The 20,742-nt window shown below is 44.3% G+C and overlaps 1 protein-coding gene and 1 pseudogene across 3 annotated transcripts; both read left to right on the forward strand.

Moving 5' to 3' along the window:
* Nucleotides 1–1,075: 1,075 nt before the first annotated feature.
* LOC106577430 (trypsin-2) lies at nucleotides 1,076–18,121 on the forward strand. Of its 2 annotated transcripts, none has more exons than XM_082961265.1 (6): nucleotides 1,076–1,165; nucleotides 1,345–1,495; nucleotides 3,093–3,343; nucleotides 3,526–3,662; nucleotides 3,817–3,918; nucleotides 18,061–18,121. In XM_082961265.1, the coding sequence occupies exons 1-6, from the start codon at nucleotides 1,090–1,092 to the stop codon at nucleotides 18,106–18,108; spliced, it is 765 nt and encodes a 254-aa protein (XP_082817391.1). In that variant the 5' UTR covers nucleotides 1,076–1,089; the 3' UTR covers nucleotides 18,109–18,121. The 2 variants fall into 2 exon arrangements, with proteins under 2 accessions (XP_082817391.1, XP_014010878.3); XM_014155403.3 differs by lacking the exon at nucleotides 18,061–18,121 and adding an exon at nucleotides 4,095–4,262 and having other exon boundaries at nucleotides 1,077–1,165.
* Nucleotides 15,507–16,326, forward strand: LOC106577581 (trypsin-1-like; annotated as a pseudogene). Its single transcript, XR_014380445.1, has 3 exons — nucleotides 15,507–15,570; nucleotides 15,750–15,900; nucleotides 16,073–16,326. The product of XR_014380445.1 is annotated as a trypsin-1-like (transcript).
* Nucleotides 18,122–20,742: the final 2,621 nt, after the last annotated feature.

Here is a 20,742-nt window from a genome sequence, read left to right on the forward strand (position 1 = left end):
AAACCAGATGGTAAGAACCTGCACAAAAAAAGGAAAACGTATATTTAGCTTTATGCTGCCTTTAGGGTTAACTTCATACCAATCCTTGATGGAAACTGCTGTGTCATAATGCTGAGGAGCTGATCGTGGACTACAGGAAAAGGCGGGCAGGCTCCCATTAACATCGACTGTAATGGGAGCTGTAGTGGAGCGGGTCGAGAGTTTCAAGTTCCTTGGTGTCCACATCACCAACGAACTATCATGGTCCAAACATACCAAGACAGTCATGAAGAGGGCACGACAAAACCTTTTCCCCCTCAGGAGACTGAAAAGATTTGGCATGGGCCCCCAGATCCTCAAATGGTTCTACCGCTGCACCATCGAGAGCATCCTGACCGGTTGCATCACCATCTGGTATGGCAACTGCTCGGCAGCTGACCGTAAGGCGCTACAGAGGGTAGTTCGTACGGCCCTGTACATCGCTAGGGCCAAGCTTCCAACATCCAGGACCTACATAATAGGCGTGTCAGAGGAAAGCCCATAAAATTGTCAGAGACTCTAGTCACCTATGTTATAGACTGTTTTCTATGCTACCGCACGGCAAGCGGAGCACCAAGTCTAGGACCAAAAGGCTACTCAACTGGTTCTACCCCCAAGCCATTAGACTGCTGAATAATTCATAAAAATGAATTGTACACTCTTGTACACTGCTGCTTCTTGCTGTTTGTTTGTTAACAATGCATAGTCACTTCGTCCCCACCTACATGTACAGATTACCTCAACTAGCCTGTACCCCTGCACACTGACTCTGTACTGGTGCCCCCTGTATATAGTCTCGTTATTGTTATTCTTATTGTGTTACTTTTCATTATTACTTTTTATTTTAGCCTACATGGTAAATACTTTCTTCTTCTTGAACTGCACTGTTGGTTAAGGGCTTGTAAGTAAGCATTTCACGGTAAAGTCTACACTTGTTGTATTCGGCGCATGTGGCAAAAGGTGACCTTGGCAGGGCACCTTTTGCCTCTGATTTGGCTTTCTCTTGACCAATCAAACAGTTCCATTAAACGGGGCGGCACACCCAATTCTGCATATATACCAGGGGTGCAGATGAACCCCTTTCATCGACAGGATCACACAGCAACCATGATTTCTCTGGTCTTCGTTCTGCTCATTGGAGCCGCTTGTGAGTATAGTAATGTTCATAGAATAAAGAACAGGACTGTGTAATGACACTAACATCACACATTTGTTTCTTTGACTTTATTAAGAAATATGTTGTTGTTGTTTTATCACAGTTCCTTGCTTTTCCATCTCAAAAGGTGAGGTAATATAGCTAAGAATGTGCCTGCTCTCCCTTTACAGTTGCTACGGAGGACGACAAGATCGTCGGAGGGTATGAGTGCAAGCCCTACTCCCAGCCCCACCAGGTGTCTCTGAACTCTGGGTACCACTTCTGTGGTGGCTCCTTGGTCAATGAGAACTGGGTTGTGTCTGCTGCTCACTGCTACAAGTCGTAAGTAGCATACCATGTGAACTAAACTAAGCAAAAAAAGAAACATCCTTTCACTGTCAACTGCGTTTATGTGTAAATATTTGTATGAACATAAGATTCAACAACTGAGACAAACTGATGTGACTAAAATAAATGGAATAATGTGTCCCTGAACAAAGGGGGGGTCAAAATCACACCAGATACTGACCCATGTGGCCACCAGCTGCATTAAGTACTGCAGTGCATCTCCTCCTCATGGACTGCACCAGATTTGACAGTTCTTGCTGTGAGATGTTATCCCACTCTTCCACCAATGCACCTGCAAGTTCCCGGACATTTCTGGGGGGAATGACCCTCACCCTCCGATCCAACAGGTCCCAGACGTGCTCAATGGGATTGAGATCCGGGCTCTTCACTGGCCATGGCAGAACACTGACATTCTTGTCTTGCAGGAAATCACGCACAGAATGAGCAGTATGGCTGGTGGCATTGTCATGCTGGATGGTCATGTCAGGATGAGCCTGCAGGAAGGGTACCACATGAGGGAGGAGGATGTCTTCCCTGTAATGCACAGCATTGAGATTGCCTGCAATGACAACAAGCTCAGTCCGATGATGCTGTGACACACCGCCCCAGACCATGACGGACCATCCACCTCCAAATCGATCCCGCTCCAGAGTACAGGCCTCGGTGTAACGCTCATTCCTTCGACGATAAACGCGAATACGACCATCACCCCTGGTGAGACAAAACCGTGACTCGTCAGTGAAGAGCACTTTTTGCCAGTCCTGTCTGGTCCAGCGATGGTGGGTTTGTGCCCATATTGAGTCAATAACACCTAGCAACGTTGTTGCCGGTGATGTCTGGTGAGGACCTGCCTTACAACAGGCCCACAAGCCCTCAGTCCAGCCTCTCTCAGCCTATTGAGGACGGTCTGAGCACTGATGGAAGGATTGTGCGTTCCTGGTGTAACTCGGGCAGTTGTTGTTGCCATCCTGTACCTGTCCCGCAGGTGTGATGTTCGGATGTACCGATCCTGTGCAGATGTTACATGTGGTCTGCCACTGCGAGGACGATCAGCTGTTCGTCCTGTCTACCTGTAGTGCTGTCTTAGGCTTTTCACAGTACGGACATTACAATTTATTGCCCTGGCCACATCTGCAGTCCTCATGCCTCCTTGAAGCATGCCTAAGGCACGTTCACGCAGATGAGCAGGGACCCTGGGCATCTTTCTTTTAGTGTTTTTCAGAGCCAGTAGAAAGGCCTCTTTAGTGTCCTAAGTTTTCATAACTGTGACCTTACTTGCCTACTGTCTGTAAGCTGTGTCTTAACGACTGTTCCACAGGTGCATGTTCATTAATTGTTTATGGTTCACTGAACAAGCATGGGAAACAGTGTTTAAACCCTTTACAATGAAGATCTGTGAAGTTATTTGGATTTTTACAAATCATCTTTGAAAGACAGGGTCCTGAAAAAAGGACGCAACAAATTGAGTCAATAACACCTAGAAACATTTTGTTAAAATTAACTTTTGCAAAACTAAAGGACACAGGTGAACTCCACATTCACATGAACCATGAAAGTTAAAAAAGTAAAAATGGTACTCTCTCTCTTTCAGCCGTGTGGAGGTGCGTCTGGGCGAGCACAACATCCAGGTGACTGAGGGTAGCGAGCAGTTCATCTCTTCATCCCGCGTGATCGGTCACCCCAACTACAGCTCCTACAACATCGACAATGACATCATGCTGATCAAGCTGAGCAAACCCGCCACCCTCAACACCTACGTGCAGCCTGTTGCTCTGCCCACCAGCTGTGCCCCCGCTGGCACCATGTGTACCGTCTCTGGATGGGGCAACACCATGAGCTCTAGTGAGTACAGAACCTGGGTCAAAGGTTACATGTGCCAGTTGGTCATCTTCATGGTGACTGAGTGTGTTTATAGGTATTGTAACTATACTATTAGGAACACAAGGTCATTATATATAACCATAACTCTCCCCCTTCTCCCTCTCTCCTTTCTTCCATTTCTCTCTGTCTGCTTTTCCTTACAGCCGCTGACAGCAACAAGCTGCAGTGCCTGAACATCCCCATCCTGTCCTACAGCGACTGTAACAACTCCTACCCTGGCATGATCACCAACGCCATGTTCTGCGCTGGATACCTGGAGGGAGGCAAGGACTCTTGCCAGGTACTTACCACTCTGACCTCAGTTCAGTGGTACCACAAAGATGACTTTAAATGGACTTGTTCAGTTAAATGAATACAGAAATAATTATGAATTGTATATAACTATTTATTTCTCTCTCTTTCTCCCTTCCTCCCTCTTGCTCTCTCTCTCTCAGGGTGACTCCGGTGGCCCTGTGGTGTGCAACGGTGAGCTGCAGGGTGTTGTGTCCTGGGGTTACGGCTGTGCCGAGCCCGGTAACCCCGGTGTCTACGCCAAGGTAAGACAGACATTTTTTTTCCTGTTGTGGAAACATCAACATACATACATCACTGTGACATCCCTTGTTTTCCTGAAAAAAAGAAATTGAGTCTATAAAACATTGATTGATGGTTCTTATGTTGCCTCCCATTGAGTGTGTCCACTAATGTCTCTCTTCTTCTTCTCTTCCTCCAGGTGTGCATCTTCAATGACTGGCTGACCAGCACCATGGCCACCTATTAAGTCTGATCCTAGCTTCGGTCCTCCAGCATGGTCCCACAACTCTACAACATCCTTTGCAGTTCAACATTACCTTTTATACTGGAGATGAAATACGAATGACAAATAAAACATTTAACACCATTTCAGTTTACTGAGTATTTTTCTCAAAGATAAATAAAAAAGTGAGTATACTCTCGAAGGTACTTCTTACATGCCTGTAGCATAGAGCACATATTCATGTATGATATCAAATATTTTGTTCTGTATAGCATGGATTGCAAGTGTGGATTGCAAGTGGAATGTCTTCATTTGTGACAGTTAGTAAATGCTGGAGTTACATCAGCTGAAAGCTATAGTCTGTGATTGGTACATACAGTATATTTCTTGACTTTTAAATAAATGCTATAACCATTGATTGTTGAAGAGTATAATGTATAAATGCCTCAGGAGCTCAGGCAATCTGTCGTACCCCATCAGACACTCAAACTGGACAGTTTTATCTCCATCTCTTTATTCAAAGACTCAGTCATGGACACTTACTGACAGTTGTGGCTGCTTCCTGTGATGTATTGTTGTCTCTACCTTCTTGCCCTTCGTGCTGTTGTCTGTGCCCAATAATGTTTGTACCATGTTTTGTGCTGCTACCATGTTGGGCTGCTGCCATGTTGTGTTGCTACCATGTTGTTGACATGTTGTGTTGCTACCATGTTGTGTTGTCATGCGTAGCTGCTATGCTATGCTGTTGTCTAAGGTCTCTGTTTATGTAGTCATGTGGTGTCTCTCTTGTCATCATGTGTGTTGTGTCCTATATTTTTATAGATTTTTTTTTTTATCCCAGCCCCCGTCCCCGCAGGAGGCCTTTTGCCTTCTGGTTGGCCGTCATTGTAAATAAGAATTTGTTCTTAACTGACTTGCCTAGTTAAATACATGTTAAATTAAAAAAATATATTAGAAAAGAACTCAACATATAAGTACATTTCACTCCATTGTTTGTAAACAATGTAACTGTAAACAAACACTATAACTTCGAAACACGGGTCATGATTCAATCATATGCGCATTGTTGACAAGCGCATTGCTCTGTCGATTATTCTGCTTTTTAAAGTCAATTTACTACTCCCTATAGCCCTCAACTCTAGAACAGAAAACCAGCAGGTTCTGGACATTGTATGGGAAGAGTTGAATACCCCTGCTCTATAGCAATCAATAAGACAACATTTCTTTTTATTTGGTTGAGCTATCCCTTTAACAATTTAAACTGTTAGGAGGAATCTCAATATGAACATCCTTATATTGGAAATATATCAAATTTTTTATTTGAGTTCAAACATTAGTTATGTATTCTATGGGGCTATGGTTGCGTACAGTTCAGAGAGAACTAATGTGTTACAGCTGTAACCTATGTGAGATGGCTAGCTAGTTAACAGGGCGCGCTAGTAGCATTTCAATCGGTGAAGTCACTCGCTCTGAGAACTTAAAGTAGTTGTTTCCCTTGCTCTGCAAGGGCTGTGGTTTTTACTGAGTGATAGGTAGCAATGCTTCGTGGGAAGCAGTGGTCAATGTGTTCAGAGGGTCCCTGGTTCAAGTCCAGGGTGGGGCGAGGAGAGGGACGGAAGCAAAACTGTTACGTTGGTTACTTGCACAATAACTGAAGGCAGCCAGTGATGGTGTAGTGGTAGGATCACTAGGATGCTGCGGGTTGAGTAGCTAGCTGTACTGACTAGCTTGGCTAGCCAGCAGGTTGTTTGTCTGCCCCTCGAGAATGATGACAAACCCGGTAAACCACAACATTAAACAAGTATAGCGAGTGAAAAGTAGTTGGCTATACTCATACCGTCCCGGCCTATTAAACAAAAGCAAATTGAACAATACATTTCGGTGTTGCAACACTCTAGCAAACTCCGTCATTGTTCTCCAAGATCACCTCCGTCCAATACGCACGTACCCGCCCAATCTACTTCACGTCACACCGTACATGGATGCGGACAGATCTGTACGGGGATGCGGGAAATAAAATAATAGAATAAACTAAACCCAGTCTTTACAGGAGGTTACATTCACCCCTCACTAGGAAAACTTGACGTCCCGACAAGTTATACATAAAACAGAAGATTAGGCATCACAATGAATTCGACACATAACACAGTTTACAACACACCTTGAGCTATAACTTCTCTTAACACTATGCAACAGTAAAGCACAGGCATATAAAAACACACCCTCAAACCAAAAAACTCTCAGAAGTATGATATGTGTGTGGTGCAAGAAAACACGCTGTAATGAGGTGAAGTGATGGTATGGTGATGTACGGGACTTCTTCATCCAGCCAGCTGAAGGACCTCCCGGATGACTCTTCTTTCAAAGTTTCTGCCCTGATGCCCTGATCAAAGTTTATGCAGAGAGGCAGGCCATAATGGACAAAGAACTTCTCCCAAAGCACCCTGGCCACATTGCTGGCTTCCTGGTCTTAAGTGGCGTAAGCTTGGGCGTAGCGAGTGAAGTGATCTGTCACTACGAGGATGTTACTGATGTTCTTTGTGTCATTCTCCAGAGAGAGCAGGTCTATACACACCAACTCTAGGGGGGCCACAGTGGTGATGTTCACTGAAGCTGCTGATCTAGCAGGCAGTGTCTTCAACTGCACAAACCTTGAACATGACTTGCAGTGAAACTGAATGTCTCTGATCATGAAGCGCCAGTAGAACCCAGCACTGGCTAGATCATGTCCACTCATAACCTAAATGTTTTATTTATTTATTTATTTATTTAACCTTTATTTAACCAGGTAGGCAAGTTGAGAACAAGTTCTCATTTACAATTGCGACCTGGCCAAGATAAAGCAAAGCAGTTCGACAACATACAACAACACAGAGTTACACATGGAGTAAAACAAACATACAGTCAATAATACAGTAGAAAAATAAGTCTATATACAATGTGAGCAAATGATGTGAGATAAGGGAGGTAAAGGCAAAAAAGGCCATGGTGGCAAAGTATAGCAAGAAAAACACTGGAATGGTAGATTTGTAGTTTGAAGAAAGTTCAGAGATAAAATATAAATAATATGGTGCAAAGGAGCAAAATAAATCAAATAAATAAATACAGTAGGGGAAGAGGTAGTAGTTTGGGCTAAATTATAGATGGGCTATGTACAGGTGCAGTGATCTGTGAGCTGCTCTGACAGCTGGTGCTTAAAGCTAGTGAGGGAGATAAGTGTTTCCAGTTTCAGAGATTTTTGTAGTTCGTTCCAGTCATTGGCAGCAGAGAACTGGAAGGAGAGACGACCAAAGGAGGAGTTGGCTTTAGGGGTGACCAGAGAGATATACCTGCTGGAGCGCGTGCTACAGGTGGGTGCTGCTATGGTGACCAGTGAGCGGAGATAAGGGGGGACTTTACCTAGCAGGGTCTTGTAGATGACCTGGAGCCAATGTGTTTGGCGACGATTATGAAGCGAAGGCCAGCCAACGAGAGCGTACAGGTCGCAGTGGTGGGTAGTATATGGGGCTTTGGCGACAAAACGGATGGCACTGTGATAGACTGCATCCAGCTTGTTGAGTAGAGTGTTGGAAGCTATTTTGTAAATGACATCGCCGAAGTCGAGGATTGGTAGGATGGTCAGTTTTACGAGGGTATGTTTGGCAGCATGAGTGAAGGATGCTTTGTTGCGAAATAGGAAGCCAATTCGAGATTTCACTTTGGATTGGAGATGATTGATGTGAGTCTGGAAGGAGAGTTTACAGTCTAACCAGACACCTAGGTATTTGTAGTTGTCCACAAATTCTAAGTTAGAACCGTCCAGAGAAGTGATGCTGGACAGGCGGGCAGGTGCAGGCAGCGATCGGTTGAAGAGCATGCATTTAGTTTTACTTGTGTTTAGGAGCAGTTGGAGACCACGGAAGGAGAGTTGAATGGCATTGAAGCTCGTCTGGAGGGTTGTTAACACAGTGTCCAAAGAAGGGCCAGAAGTGTACAGAATGGTGTCGTCTGCGTAGAGGTGGATCAGAGATTCCCCAGCAGCAAGAGCGACATCATTGATGTATACAGAGAAAAGAGTTGGCCCAAGAATTGAACCCTGTGGTACCCCCATAGAGACTGCCAGAGGTCCAGACAGTAGGCCCTCCGATTTGACACACTGAACTCTGTCAGAGAAGTAGTTGGTGAACCAGGCGACGCAATCGTTTGAGAAACCAAGGCTACTGAGTCTGCAGATGAGGATGTGGTGATTAACAGAGTCAAAAGCTTTGGCCAGGTCAATGAATACGGCAGCACAGTATTGTTTCTTATCGATGGCGGTTACGATGTCGTTTAGGACCTTGAGCGTGGCTGAGGTGCACCCATGACCAGCTCTGAAACCAGATTGCATAGCGAAGAGGGTGCGGTGGGATTCGAAATGGTCGGTAATCTGTTTGTTGACTTGGCTTTCGAAGACCTTAGAAAGGCAGGGTAGGATGGATATAGGTCTGTAGCAATTTGGGTCAAGAGTGTCACCTCCTTTGAAGAGGGGGATGACAGCAGCTGCTTTCCAATGTATGGGAATCTCAGACGACACGAAAGAGAGGTTGAACAGGCTAGTAATAGGGGTTGCAATAATTTCGGCAGATAATTTTAGAAAGAGAGGGTCCAGATTGTCAAGCCCAGCTGATTTGTAGGGGTCCAGATTTTGCAGCTCTTTCAGAACATCAGCTGAATGGATTTGGGAGAAGGAGAAATGGGGGAGGCTTGGGCGAGTAGCTGTGGGGGGTGCAGTGCTGTTGAATGCAGTAGGGGTAGTTAGGTGGAAAGCATGGCCAGCCGTAGAAAAATGCTTATTGAAATTCTCAATTATAGTGGGCTTATCGGTGGTGACAGAGTTTCCTATCCTCAGTGCAGTGGGCAGTTGGGAGGAGGTGTTCTTATTCTCCATGGACTTTACAATGTCCCAGAACTTTTTAGAGTTGGAGTTGCACGAAGCGAATTTCTGTTTGAAAAAGCTAGCCTTGGCGTTTCTAACTGCCTGTGTGTATTGGTTTCTAACTTCCCTAAAAAGTTGCATATCGCGGGGGCAGTTCGATGCTAATGCAGAACGCCACAGGATATTTTTGTGTTGGTTAAGGGCAGTCAGGTCTGGGGAGAACCAAGGGCTATATCTGTTCCTGGTTCTAAATTTCTTGAAAGGGGCATGCTTATTTAAGATGGAGAGGAAGGCATTTAAAAAAAATAACCAGGCATCCTCTACTGACGGGATGAGGTCAATATCCTTCCAGGATACCAGGGCCAGGTCGAATAGAAAGGCTTGCTCGTTGAAATGTTTCAGGGAGCGTTTGACAGTGATGAGTGGAGGTCGTTTGACCGCTGACCCATTACGGGTGCAGGCAATGAGGCAGTGATCGCTGAGATCTTGGTTGAAAACAGCAGAGGTGTATTTAGAGGGCACGTTGGTTAGGATGATATCTATGAGGGTGCCAGTGTTTGCGGCTTTGGGGTTGTACCTGGTGGGTTCATTAATAATTTGTGTGAGATTGAGGGCATCAAGCTTGGATTGTAGGATGGCTGGGGTGTTAAGCATGTCCCAGTTTAGGTCACCTAGTAGCACGAGCTCTGAAGATAGATGGGGGGCAATCAGTTCACATATGGTGTCCAGAGCACAACTAGGGGCCGAGGGGGGTCTATAGCAGGCGGCAACGGTGAGAGACTTGTTTTTGGAGAGGTGGATTTTTAAAAGTAGAAGTTCAAATTGTTTGGGTACAGACCTGGATAGCAGGACAGAACTCTGCAGGCTATCTCTGCAGTAGATTGTGAATAGAATGTCCCATTTCATTGTAGAGAGACTTCATGACCACGGCTCTAAATTATTGGGGGAGAACCAACTGCTTTCTTTTGACCTGACTGGGGCCTCTATGGAGTCTGTAGAGCACACCTTATTCCATAGAGAGCCACTCCTCTTCTTGTTTTTGATACAGCACTTCTCCCAGGCCAATTAAACTGGTGTTAATGTGGAGCAGGTAAGGCTTGCTTGGGTCTGCAACGGCCAACACAGGAGAGACTGTTAGGCAGTTCAGGATTGGGGTCCAATGATTTCCAAATGGCTCACAGTCCTTGAAGTAGGTAACTCCAGGAAGAGGGTTTGACTGGTCGACTTTGCCTTCTCTTTGGAGCATAGTTTTTTGTCAGCTCATGAAGAGAATGCACGATGGAGGAGTAACTTTTGACGAACCATCTGTAATTGCCACAGAACCCCAGGAAAGACTGAAGGGTCTTGAGGTTGGTTTGGACGAGGTTTGGTGTATGGCAGTACTGGCACTTCTCCACCGAGAGCTTCAACCCATAGGCCTCCAGCTGGTCCAACACCTTCATAAGCTTCTCTTTGTGCTCCTCAAGGGTCTTCCCAAAGAATATCGGGTCTTTGAGGTACACAAGCACCTCCAGGAGATTCATGTCACTCACTGTCTTCTCCATCAAGCGCTGGAATGTTGCTGGGGCTCCAGTGACTCCTTGTGGCATCCTCTCAAACTGATCAAATCTGAGGGGAGAGATGAATGCGGTTTTTTCTAGGGTTATGGGTAAGGTTATGGTTGAGCCGGGGTGTAGACTTGAATCTACTGGCAAGGTACAACTGTTTGTTTAAATCATGTATTAATACCTAATATAATAAATCACACTACCCAAGTGTGTGCTTACTTTGATTGTTTTACTGCATATTAACTGCATACAGTATAATGGTTTTTGGAGGAACTTACGATTATACATTTTTAATTAATAGCATTACAAGGACATATAAGCTATAGTCTTTTTTTTTTACCAGAGCCTTGTATGACTTTCCCCCCAAAACACTTTAACCCAGTTACTTGTTTACAAAGCTAAAATAGGCCTTGTGAGCTGCCAAGTTGTGTTTATCAACTTCTCCAAGAGAACACCAATGTGTGAACCACACAGCTGCGTTCCAATCATGTTGAGGTCAACATACAGTCTGAACTGCAGAGAATACTGTCCATCTCAAACTATCAGTTGTAGTTTACTGAACATGTATCACTTTCTTCTGTAAGAAATTAAATTACCTGCACTTAAAAAGTACTGGGACTAATGACAACATATATTTAGCTTTATGCTGCTTTTAGGGTCAACTTCATACCAATCCTTGATGGAAACTGCTGTGTCATAATGCTGACCTTGGCAGTGCACATTTTGCCTCTGATTGGCTTTCTCTTGACCAATCAAACAGCAGCACAGCCAATTCTGCATATATACCAGGAGTGTGAGCTAGTGGAGTCTGCCACTAGCACAGTCAGTGTAGTCAGCTCAGCTTTCCCCATTGAGACCGTATCTGTGCCTCGATCTAGGTTGGGCAAAATTAAAGATGGCGGTGTTCGCTTTAGCAATCTCACTAGTATAAAGACCTCCTCCATTCCTGCCATTATTGAAAGAGATTGTGATACGTCACATCTCAAAATTGGGTTACTTAATGTTAGATCCCTCACTTCCAAGGCAGTTATAGTCAATGAACTAATCACTGATCATAATCTTGATGTGATTGGCCTGACTGAAACATGGCTTAAGCCTGATGAATTTACTGTGTTAAATGAGGCCTCACCCCCTGGTTACACTAGTGACCATACCCCCCGTGCATCCGGCAAAGGCGGAGGTGTTGCTAACATTTATGATCGCAAATTTCAATTTACAAAAAAAAAAAACAATGACGTTTTCGTCTTTTGAGCTTCTAGTCATGAAATCTATGCAGCCTACTCAATCACTTTTTATAGCTACTGTTTACAGGCCTCCTGGGCCATATGCAGTGTTCCTCACTGAGTTCCCTGAATTCCTATCGGATCTTGTAGTCATAGCAGATAATATTCAAATTTTTGGTGACTTTAACATTCACATGGAAAAGTCCACAGACCCACTCCAAAAGGCTTTCGGAGCCATCATCGACTCAGTGGGTTTTGTCCAACATGTCTCTGGACCTACTCACTGCCACAGTCATACTCTGGACCTAGTTTTGTCCCATGGAATAAATGTTGTGGATCTTAATGTTTTTCCTCATAATCCTGGATTATCGGACCACCATTTTATTGCGTTTGCAATTGCAACAAATAATCTGCTCAGACCCCAACCAAGGAGCATTAAAAGTCGTGCTATAAATTCTCAGACAACCCAAAGATTCCTTGATGCCCTTCCAGACTCCCTCTGCCTACCCAAGGATGTCAGAGGACAAAAATCAGTTAACCACCTAACCGAGGAACTCAATTTAACCTTGCGCAATACCCTAGATGCAGTTGCACCCCTAAAAACTAAAAACATCTGTCATAAGAAACTAGCTCCCTGGTATACAGAAAATACACGAGCTCTGAAGCGAGCTTCCAGAAAATTGGAACGGAAATGGCGCCACACCAAACTGGAAGTCTTCCGGCTAGCTTGGAAAGACAGTACCGTGCAGTATCGAAGAGCCCTCACTGCTGCTCGATCATCCTATTTTTACAACTTAATTGAGGAAAATAAGAACAATTCGAAATTTATTTTTGATACTGTCGCAAAGCTAACTAAAAAGCAGCATTCGCAAATGGAGGATGGGTTTCACTTCAGCAGTAATACATTTATGAACTTCTTTGAGGAAAAGATCATGATCATTAGAAAGCAAATTACGGACTCCTCTTTAAATCGGCGTATTCCTCCAAAGCTCCATTGTCCTGAGTCTGCACAACTCTGCCAGGACCTAGGATCAAGGGAGATACTAAAGTGTTTTAGTACTATATCTCTTGACACAATGATGAAAATAATCATGGCCTCTAAACCCTCAAGCTGCATACTGGACCCTATTCCAACTAAACTACTGAAAGAGCTGCTTCCTGTGCTTGGCCCTCCTATGTTGAACATAATAAACGGCTCTCTATCCACCGGATGTGTGCCAAGCTCACTAAAAGTGGCAGTAATAAAGCCTCTCTTGAAAAAGCTGAATCTTGACCCAGAAATTATAAAAAACTATCGGCCTATATCGAATCTTCCATTCCTCTCAAACATTTTAGAAAAAGCTGTTGCGCAGCAACTCACTGCCTTCCTGAAGACAAACAATGTATACGAAACGCTTCAGTCTGGTTTTAGACCCCATCATAGCACTGAGACTGCACTTGTGAAGGTGGTAAATTACTTTTTAATGACGTCAGACCGAGGCTCTGCATCTGTCCTCGTGCTCCTAGATCTTAGTGCTGCTTTTGATACCATCGACCACCACATTCTTTTGGAGAGATTGGAAACCCAAATTGGTCTACATGGACAAGTTCTGGCCTGGTTTAGATCTTATCTGTTGGAAAGATATCAGTTTGTCTCTGTGAATGGTTTGTCCTCTGACAAATCAATTGTAAATTTCGGTGTTCCTCAAGGTTCCGTTTTAGGACCACTATTGTTTTCACTATATATTTTACCTCTTGGGGATGTCATTCGAAAACACAATGTTAAATTTCACTGCTATGCGGACGACACACAGCTGTACATTTCAATGAAACATGGTGAAGCCCCAAAATTGCCCTCGCTAGAAGCCTGTGTTTCAGACATAAAGAAGTGGATGGCTGCAAACTTTCTACTTTTAAACTCGGACAAAACAGAGATGCTTGTTCTAGGTCCCAAGAAACAAAGAGATCTTCTGTTAAATCTGACAATTAATCTGGATGGTTGTACAGTCGTCTCAAATAAAACTGTGAAGGACCTCGGCGTTACTCTGGACCCTGATCTGTCTTTTGAAGAACATATCAAGACTGTTTCAAGGACAGCTTTTTTCCATCTACGTAACATTGCAAAAATCAGAAACTTTCTGTCCAAAAATGATGCAGAAAAGTTAATCCATGCTTTTGTTACTTCTAGGCTGGACTACTGCAATGCTCTACTTTCCGGCTACCCGGATAAAGCACTAAACAAACTTCAGTTAGTGCTAAATACGGCTGCTAGAATCCTGACTAGAACCCACAAATTTGATCATATTACTCCAGTGCTAGCCTCCCTACACTGGCTTCCTGTTAAGGCAAGGGCTGATTTCAAGGTTTTACTGCTAACCTACAAAGCATTACATGGGCTTGCTCCTACCTATCTTTCCGATTTGGTCCTGCCGTACATACCTACACGTACGCTACGGTCACAAGACGCAGGCCTCCTAATTGTCCCTAGAATTTCTAAGCAAACGGCTGGAGGTAGGGCTTTCTCCTATAGAGCTCCATTTTTATGGAATGGTCTGCCTACCCATGTGAGAGACTCAGACTCAGTCTCAACCTTTAAGTCTTTACTGAAGACTTATCTCTTCAGTAGGTCCTATGATTAAGTATAGTCTGGCCCAGGAGTGTGAAGGTGAACGGAAAGGCTGGAGCAACGAACCGCCCTTGCTGTCTCTGCCTTGCCGGTTCCCCTCTCTCCACTGGGATTCTCTGCCTCTAACCCTATTACAGGGGCTGAGTCACTGGCTTACTGGTGTTCTTCCATGCCGTCCATGGGAGGGGTGCGTCACTTGAGTGGGTTGAGTCACTGACGTGGTCTTCCTGTCTGGGTTGGCGCCCCCCCCCCCCCCTTGGGTTGTGCCGTGGTGGAGATAGATCTTTGTGGGCTATACTCGGCCTTGTCTTCGGACGGTAAGTTGGTGGTTGGAGACATCCCTCTAGTGGTGTGGGGGCTGTGCTTTGGCAAAGTGGGTGGGGTTATATCCTGCCTGTTTGGCCCTGTCCGGAGGTATCATCGGATGGGGCCACAGTGTCTTCTGATCCCTCCTGTCTCAGCCTCCAGTATTTATGCTGCAGTAGTTTATGTGTCGGGGGGCTAGGGTCAGTCTATTACATCTGGAGTATTTCTCTTGGCTTATCCGGTGTCCTGTGTGAATTTAAATATGCTCTCTCTAATTCTCTCTTTCTTTCTCTCTTTCTTTCTCTCTCTCTCGGAGGACCTGAGCCCTAGGACCATGCCTCAGGACTACCTGGCATGATGACTCCTTGCTGTCCCCAGTCCACCTGGCCGTGCTGCTGCTCCAGTTTCAACTGTTCTGCCTGCGGCTATGGAACCCTGACCTGTTCACCGGACGTGCTTGTTGCACCCTCGACAACTACTATGATTATTATTATTTGACCATGCTGGTCATTTATGAACATTTTAACATCTTGACCATGTTCTGTTATAATATCCACCCGGCACAGCCAGAAGAGGACTGGCCACCCCTCATAGCCTGGTTCCTCTTTAGGTTTCTTCCTAGGTTTTTGGCCTTTCTAGGGAGTTTTTCCTAGGGAGTTTTTCCTAGCCACCGTGCTTCTTTCACATGCATTGCTTGCTGTTTGGGGTTTTAGGCTGGGTTTCTGTACAGCACTTTGAGATATCAGCTGATGTACGAAGGGCTATATAAATACATTTGATTTGATTTGATTTTGAGTGCAGATTAACACCCTTTATCGACAGGATCATACAGCAACCATGATTTCTCTGGTCTTCGTTCTGCTCATTGGAGCCGCTTGTGAGTATAGTAATGATCATAGAATAAAGAACAGGACTGTGTAATGACACTAACATCACACATTTGTTTCTTTGACTTTATTAAGAAATATGTTGTTGTTGTTTTATCACAGTTCTTTGCTTTTCCATCTCAAAAGGTGAGGTAATATAGCTAAGAATGTGCCTGCTCTCCCTTTACAGTTGCTACGGAGGACGACAAGATCGTCGGAGGGTATGAGTGCAAGGCCTACTCCCAGCCCCACCAGGTGTCTCTGAACTCTGGGTACCACTTCTGTGGTGGCTCCTTAGTCAATGAGAACTTGGTTGTGTCTGCTGCTCACTGCTACCAGTCGTAAGTAGCATACCATGTGAACTACTAGCAGCATATTGAGTCAATAACACCTAGCAACAATTTGTTAAAATTGACTTTAGCAAAGCTAAAGGAGACAGGTGAACTCCACATTCACATGAACTGTGTAAGTAAGAAACGTAAAAATGTAGCTATCTCTTTCTCTCTCTTTCAGCCGTGTGGAGGTGCGTCTGGGCGAGCACAACATCCGGGTGACTGAGGGTAGCGAGCAGTTCATCTCTTCATCCCGCGTGATCCGTCACCCCAACTACAGCTCCTACAACATCGACAATGACATCATGCTGATCAAGCTGAGCAAACCCGCCACCCTCAACACCTACGTGCAGCCTGTTGCTCTGCCCACCAGCTGTGCCCCCGCTGGCACCATGTGTACCGTCTCTGGATGGGGCAACACCATGAGTTCTAGAGAGTACAGAATCTGACAGTTGGTCATCTTTATGGTGACTGAAAAGGCATAGAAAATATACTATTAGGAACACAATGTCATTATATCTAACTTTCCTTCTTCTCCCTCCATTCCTCTCTCTCTCTCTCTCTCTCTCTCTCTCTCTCTCTCTCTCTCTCTCTCTGTCTCTCTCTCTCTCTCTCTCTCTCTCTCTCTCTCTCCCCCTCCTTACAGCTGCTGACAGCAACAAGCTGCAGTACCTGAACATCCCCATCCTGTCCTACAGCGACTGTAACAACTCCTACCCTGGCATGATCACCAACGCCATGTTCTGCGCTGGATACCTGGAGGCAGGCAAGGACTAATGCCAGGTACTTACCATTCTGACCTCTATTCAGTGGTACCACAAATATGACTTTAAATGGACTTGTTCTATTGATTAGAAATGTATAATGAAATAACCAATTCATATCACTTTCTCTCTCTCTCTCTCTCTCTCTCTCTCTCTCTCTCTCTCTCTCTCTCAGGGTGACTCTCTCTCTCTCTCTCTCTCAGGGTGACTCTCTCTCTCTCTCTCTCTCTCTCTCTCTCTCTCTCCCTCTCTCTCTCTCTCTCTCAGGGTGACTCTCTCTCTCTCTCTCTCTCTCTCTCTCTCTCTCTCTCTTTCTCTCTCTCAGGGTGACTCTCTCTCTCTCTCTCTCTCTCTCTCTCTCTCAGGGTGACTCTCTCTCTCTCTCTCTCTCTCAGGGTGACTCTCTCTCTCTCTCTCTCTCTCTCTCCCTCTCTCTCTCTCTCTCTCTCTCTCTCTCTCTCTCTCAGGGTGACTCTCTCTCTCTCTCTCTCTCTCTCTCTAAGGGTGACTCTCTCTCTCTCTCTCTCTTTCTCTCTCTCAGGGTGACTCTCTCTCTCTCTCTCTCTCTCTCTCTCTCTCTCTCTCTCAGGGTGACTCTCTCTCTCTCTCTCTCTCTCTCTCTCTCTCAGGGTGACTCTCTCTCTCTCTCTCTCTCAGGGTGACTCTCTCTCTCTCTCTCTCTCTCTCTCTCTCAGGGTGACTCTCTCTCTCTCTCTCTCTCTCAGGGTGACTCTCTCTCTCTCTCTCTCTCTCAGGGTGACTCTCTCTCTCTCAGGGTGACTCTCTCTCTCTCTCTCTCTCTCTCTCTCTCTCAGGGTGACTCTCTCTCTCTCTCTCTCTCTCTCTCTCTCTCTCTCTCAGGGTGACTGTCTGTCTCTCTCTCTCTCTCTCTCTCTCTCTTTCTCTGTCTCTCTCTCTCTCTCTCTCTCTCTCTCTCTCAGGGTGACTCTCTCTCTCTCTCTCTCTCTCTCTCAGGGTGACTCTCTCTCTCTCTCTCTCTCTCTCTCAGGGTGACTCTCTCTCTCTCTCTCTCTCTCTCTCTCTCTCTCTCAGGGTGACTCTCTCTCTCTCAGGGTGACTCTCTCTCTCTCTCTCTCTCTCTCTCTCAGGGTGACTCTCTCTCTCTCAGGGTGACTCTCTCTCTCTCTCTCTCTCTCTCTCTCTCTCAGGGTGACTCTCTCTCTCTCAGGGTGACTCCAGTGGCCCCGTGGTATGCAACGGTGAGCTCCTGGGGTGTTGTGTCCTGGGGTTACGGCTGTGCCGAGCCATTCATACGTCACTATGACATCCTTTGGTTTCCTGAAGGAAAAAGACATTGAGTCTATAAAACATTGATTGATGGTTCTCATGTTGCCTCCCATTGAGAGTGTCCACTAATGTCTCTCTTCTTCTTCTCTTCCTTCAGGTGTGCATCTTCAACGACTGGCTGACCAGCACCATGGCCACCTACTAAATCTGATCCTAGCTTTGGTCGTCGAGTACATTCGCACAACTCTACAACATCACGTTCCAGATGAACATCCACCTTTTGTACAGGAGATTATACATTATTTATGTTTACGATAAATAAAGCATTTACTACTGAATACTTTTTTGCTGTTGTGTTTGTACTCTCACTGTCCTTAGAAATCTATGTAAAGGTATTTCTGTCTTCTTATGTCAAGTGGTATTACTAGTAAACGCCAGAGAAACTAGTAACCACTAAAAGATGCAGGGGGTAAATTCATTGTGTCACCTTAACAATTTTTTTTAATCAATACAACAAGAAAAAACAAGGAACATTACTCATTTAGAGTATTCTGTCTGTGAGAGTTGTGTTGCTACTGAAATACTATGTAGTGCAACATGAACATGGTTGGATCTTACATAATGTTTTTACTCTGAACAAAAATAGAAACGAAACATGGCACAATTTCAAAGATTTTACTGAGTTACAGTTCGTACAAGGAAATCAGTCAATTGAAATAAATTAATTAGGCCCTAATCTATGAATTTCACACGACTGGGAATACACATATGCATCTGTTGGTCACACATACCTTAATAAAAAAAGGTAGGGACGTGGATCAGAATACCAGTCAGTATCTGGTGTGACCACTACTGTATTTGCCTCATGCAGTGTGACACATCTCCTTCGCATATAGTTCTCTTTCTCTCTCCCTTCCTCCCTCTCTCCCTTCATCTCTCTCATCCTAGCTTTGGTCCTTCAATAGGGTCCCACAACTCTACAACATCTTGTGCAGTTCAACATCCATCTTTTATACTGGAGATTAAATACTAATGACAAATAAAACATTTAACGTCATTTCAGTTTACTGAGCCATTTTCCCAAGGTTATATAATATATATATATATACTTATGAATGTTCCTCATACATGCATGCAGCATAGAGTACATGGTCAAGTATGTAGTGAAATATTTGGTTCTGTATGGCATCAAGGGAGTGTTGATTGCAAGTGGAATGTATACATTTGTGACAATTACAGTATGTCATTACAACAGCTAAAAGCTACAGTCTGTGATTGGTACACCCATTTCTTGACTTTTCCAATGATCTACATAACCATTGATTCTTGAAGAGTATTACCAGGGCCGGCTCTAGCCTTTTGGGAGCAAGACATTTGAGTGGCCCCCCTCTTGACGGTGGAGAGAAACATTTTTAATTTCCTGGCCCTTTGCTGTTGTTCTGGAATCAATTTGCACTTTTCGCACCAAAGTACGTTATACTCGAGGAGACCGAACGCCTCTCCTTCCTCAGCCGTATCACGGCTGTGTGGTCCCATGGTGTTTATACTTGCGTACTATTGTTTTTACACATGAATGTGGTACCTTCAGGCATTTGGAAATTGCTCCCAAGGATGAACCAGACTTGTGAAGGTTTACCATTTTTTTTCTGAGGTCTTGGCTGATTTCTTTTGATTTTCCCATGATGTCAAGCAAAGAGGCACTGAGTTTAAAGGTAGGCCTTGATATACATCCACAGCTACACCTCCAATTGACTCAAATTATGTCAATTAGCATATCAGAAGCTTCTAAAGCCATGAAATCATTTTCTGGAATTTTCCAAGCTGTTTAAAGGCACAGTCAACTTAGTGTATGTAAACTTCTGACCCATTGGAATTGTAATACAGTGAACTATAAGTGAAATAATCTGTCTGTAAACAATTATTGGAAAAAATACTTGTGTCATGCACAAAGTAGATGTCCTAACCGACTTGCCAAAACTATAGTTTGTCAACAAGAAATTTGTGGAGTGGTTGAAGAATGAGTTTTAATGACTCCAACCTACTTGTATGTAAACTTCCGACTTCAACTGTATATAAAAAAGTGTTTGTTTTTGGGGTCGGGGGCCTCCTAGTGGCCTAGGGGACTTAAACGACCACTTATGTCGCTTATGCCTGGAACCTGTCCTGAGTATAACTGGTGTTAAAACCTGGTGTTTCTATGTCAAACAGTTTTGTTATATTTTAGTCTTTTGTGATGTATGTAAAGTGTAATATTGGGATTCAAACTCAAAATGGAATACATTTCAACTCTATATCTGACATGGTACAGCTGTCTTCTATGACCATGTGAGGTGTATACTTTTGTTTCAAAGTAGATTTGTTTAAGACTACCAATTCTCTAGAGCAATTTTTTCACATTGCTCTATTAAATCTAAATGTACTCTATATTGGGTGAGTCTTCTGTATATAGCAGTTCTATATTGCTTCTACAGTATACTATTGAATACATACTTTTATGCTGTAATGAGCCAAAATAATTTTAGAAGAGGTTAGAAGAGAGCCAGGGGTGCATTCAGTTCGCTTCAACGGTTGCTACGTTGTGTGACTGTTTGTACTGAACCACATGTTTCCCCAAAACGGTGCGCATCATTTTTCAACAGCCTTTGAGGCACGTTTGCTCCCATTTGGTGGGTGTTGCCTGGGTTGAACATAAAGCTGGGGTTACGGTTAGTTTTAGGGTTAGTGTTGAGGCTAGGGTTACGGTTGAGCCAAAATGTGGTATTATGAGTATGTTAAATGTTTATAATGAGTTGGATAAACTGATGTACTTATTTAATTATTTTCAGTTGGGTAAACTTGT

The sequence above is a fragment of the Salmo salar genome, chromosome 02 (genome assembly GCF_965601325.2).
Source record: "Salmo salar chromosome 02, fSalSal1, whole genome shotgun sequence".
In the NCBI taxonomy this organism is placed as follows: Eukaryota; Metazoa; Chordata; class Actinopteri; order Salmoniformes; family Salmonidae; genus Salmo; species Salmo salar.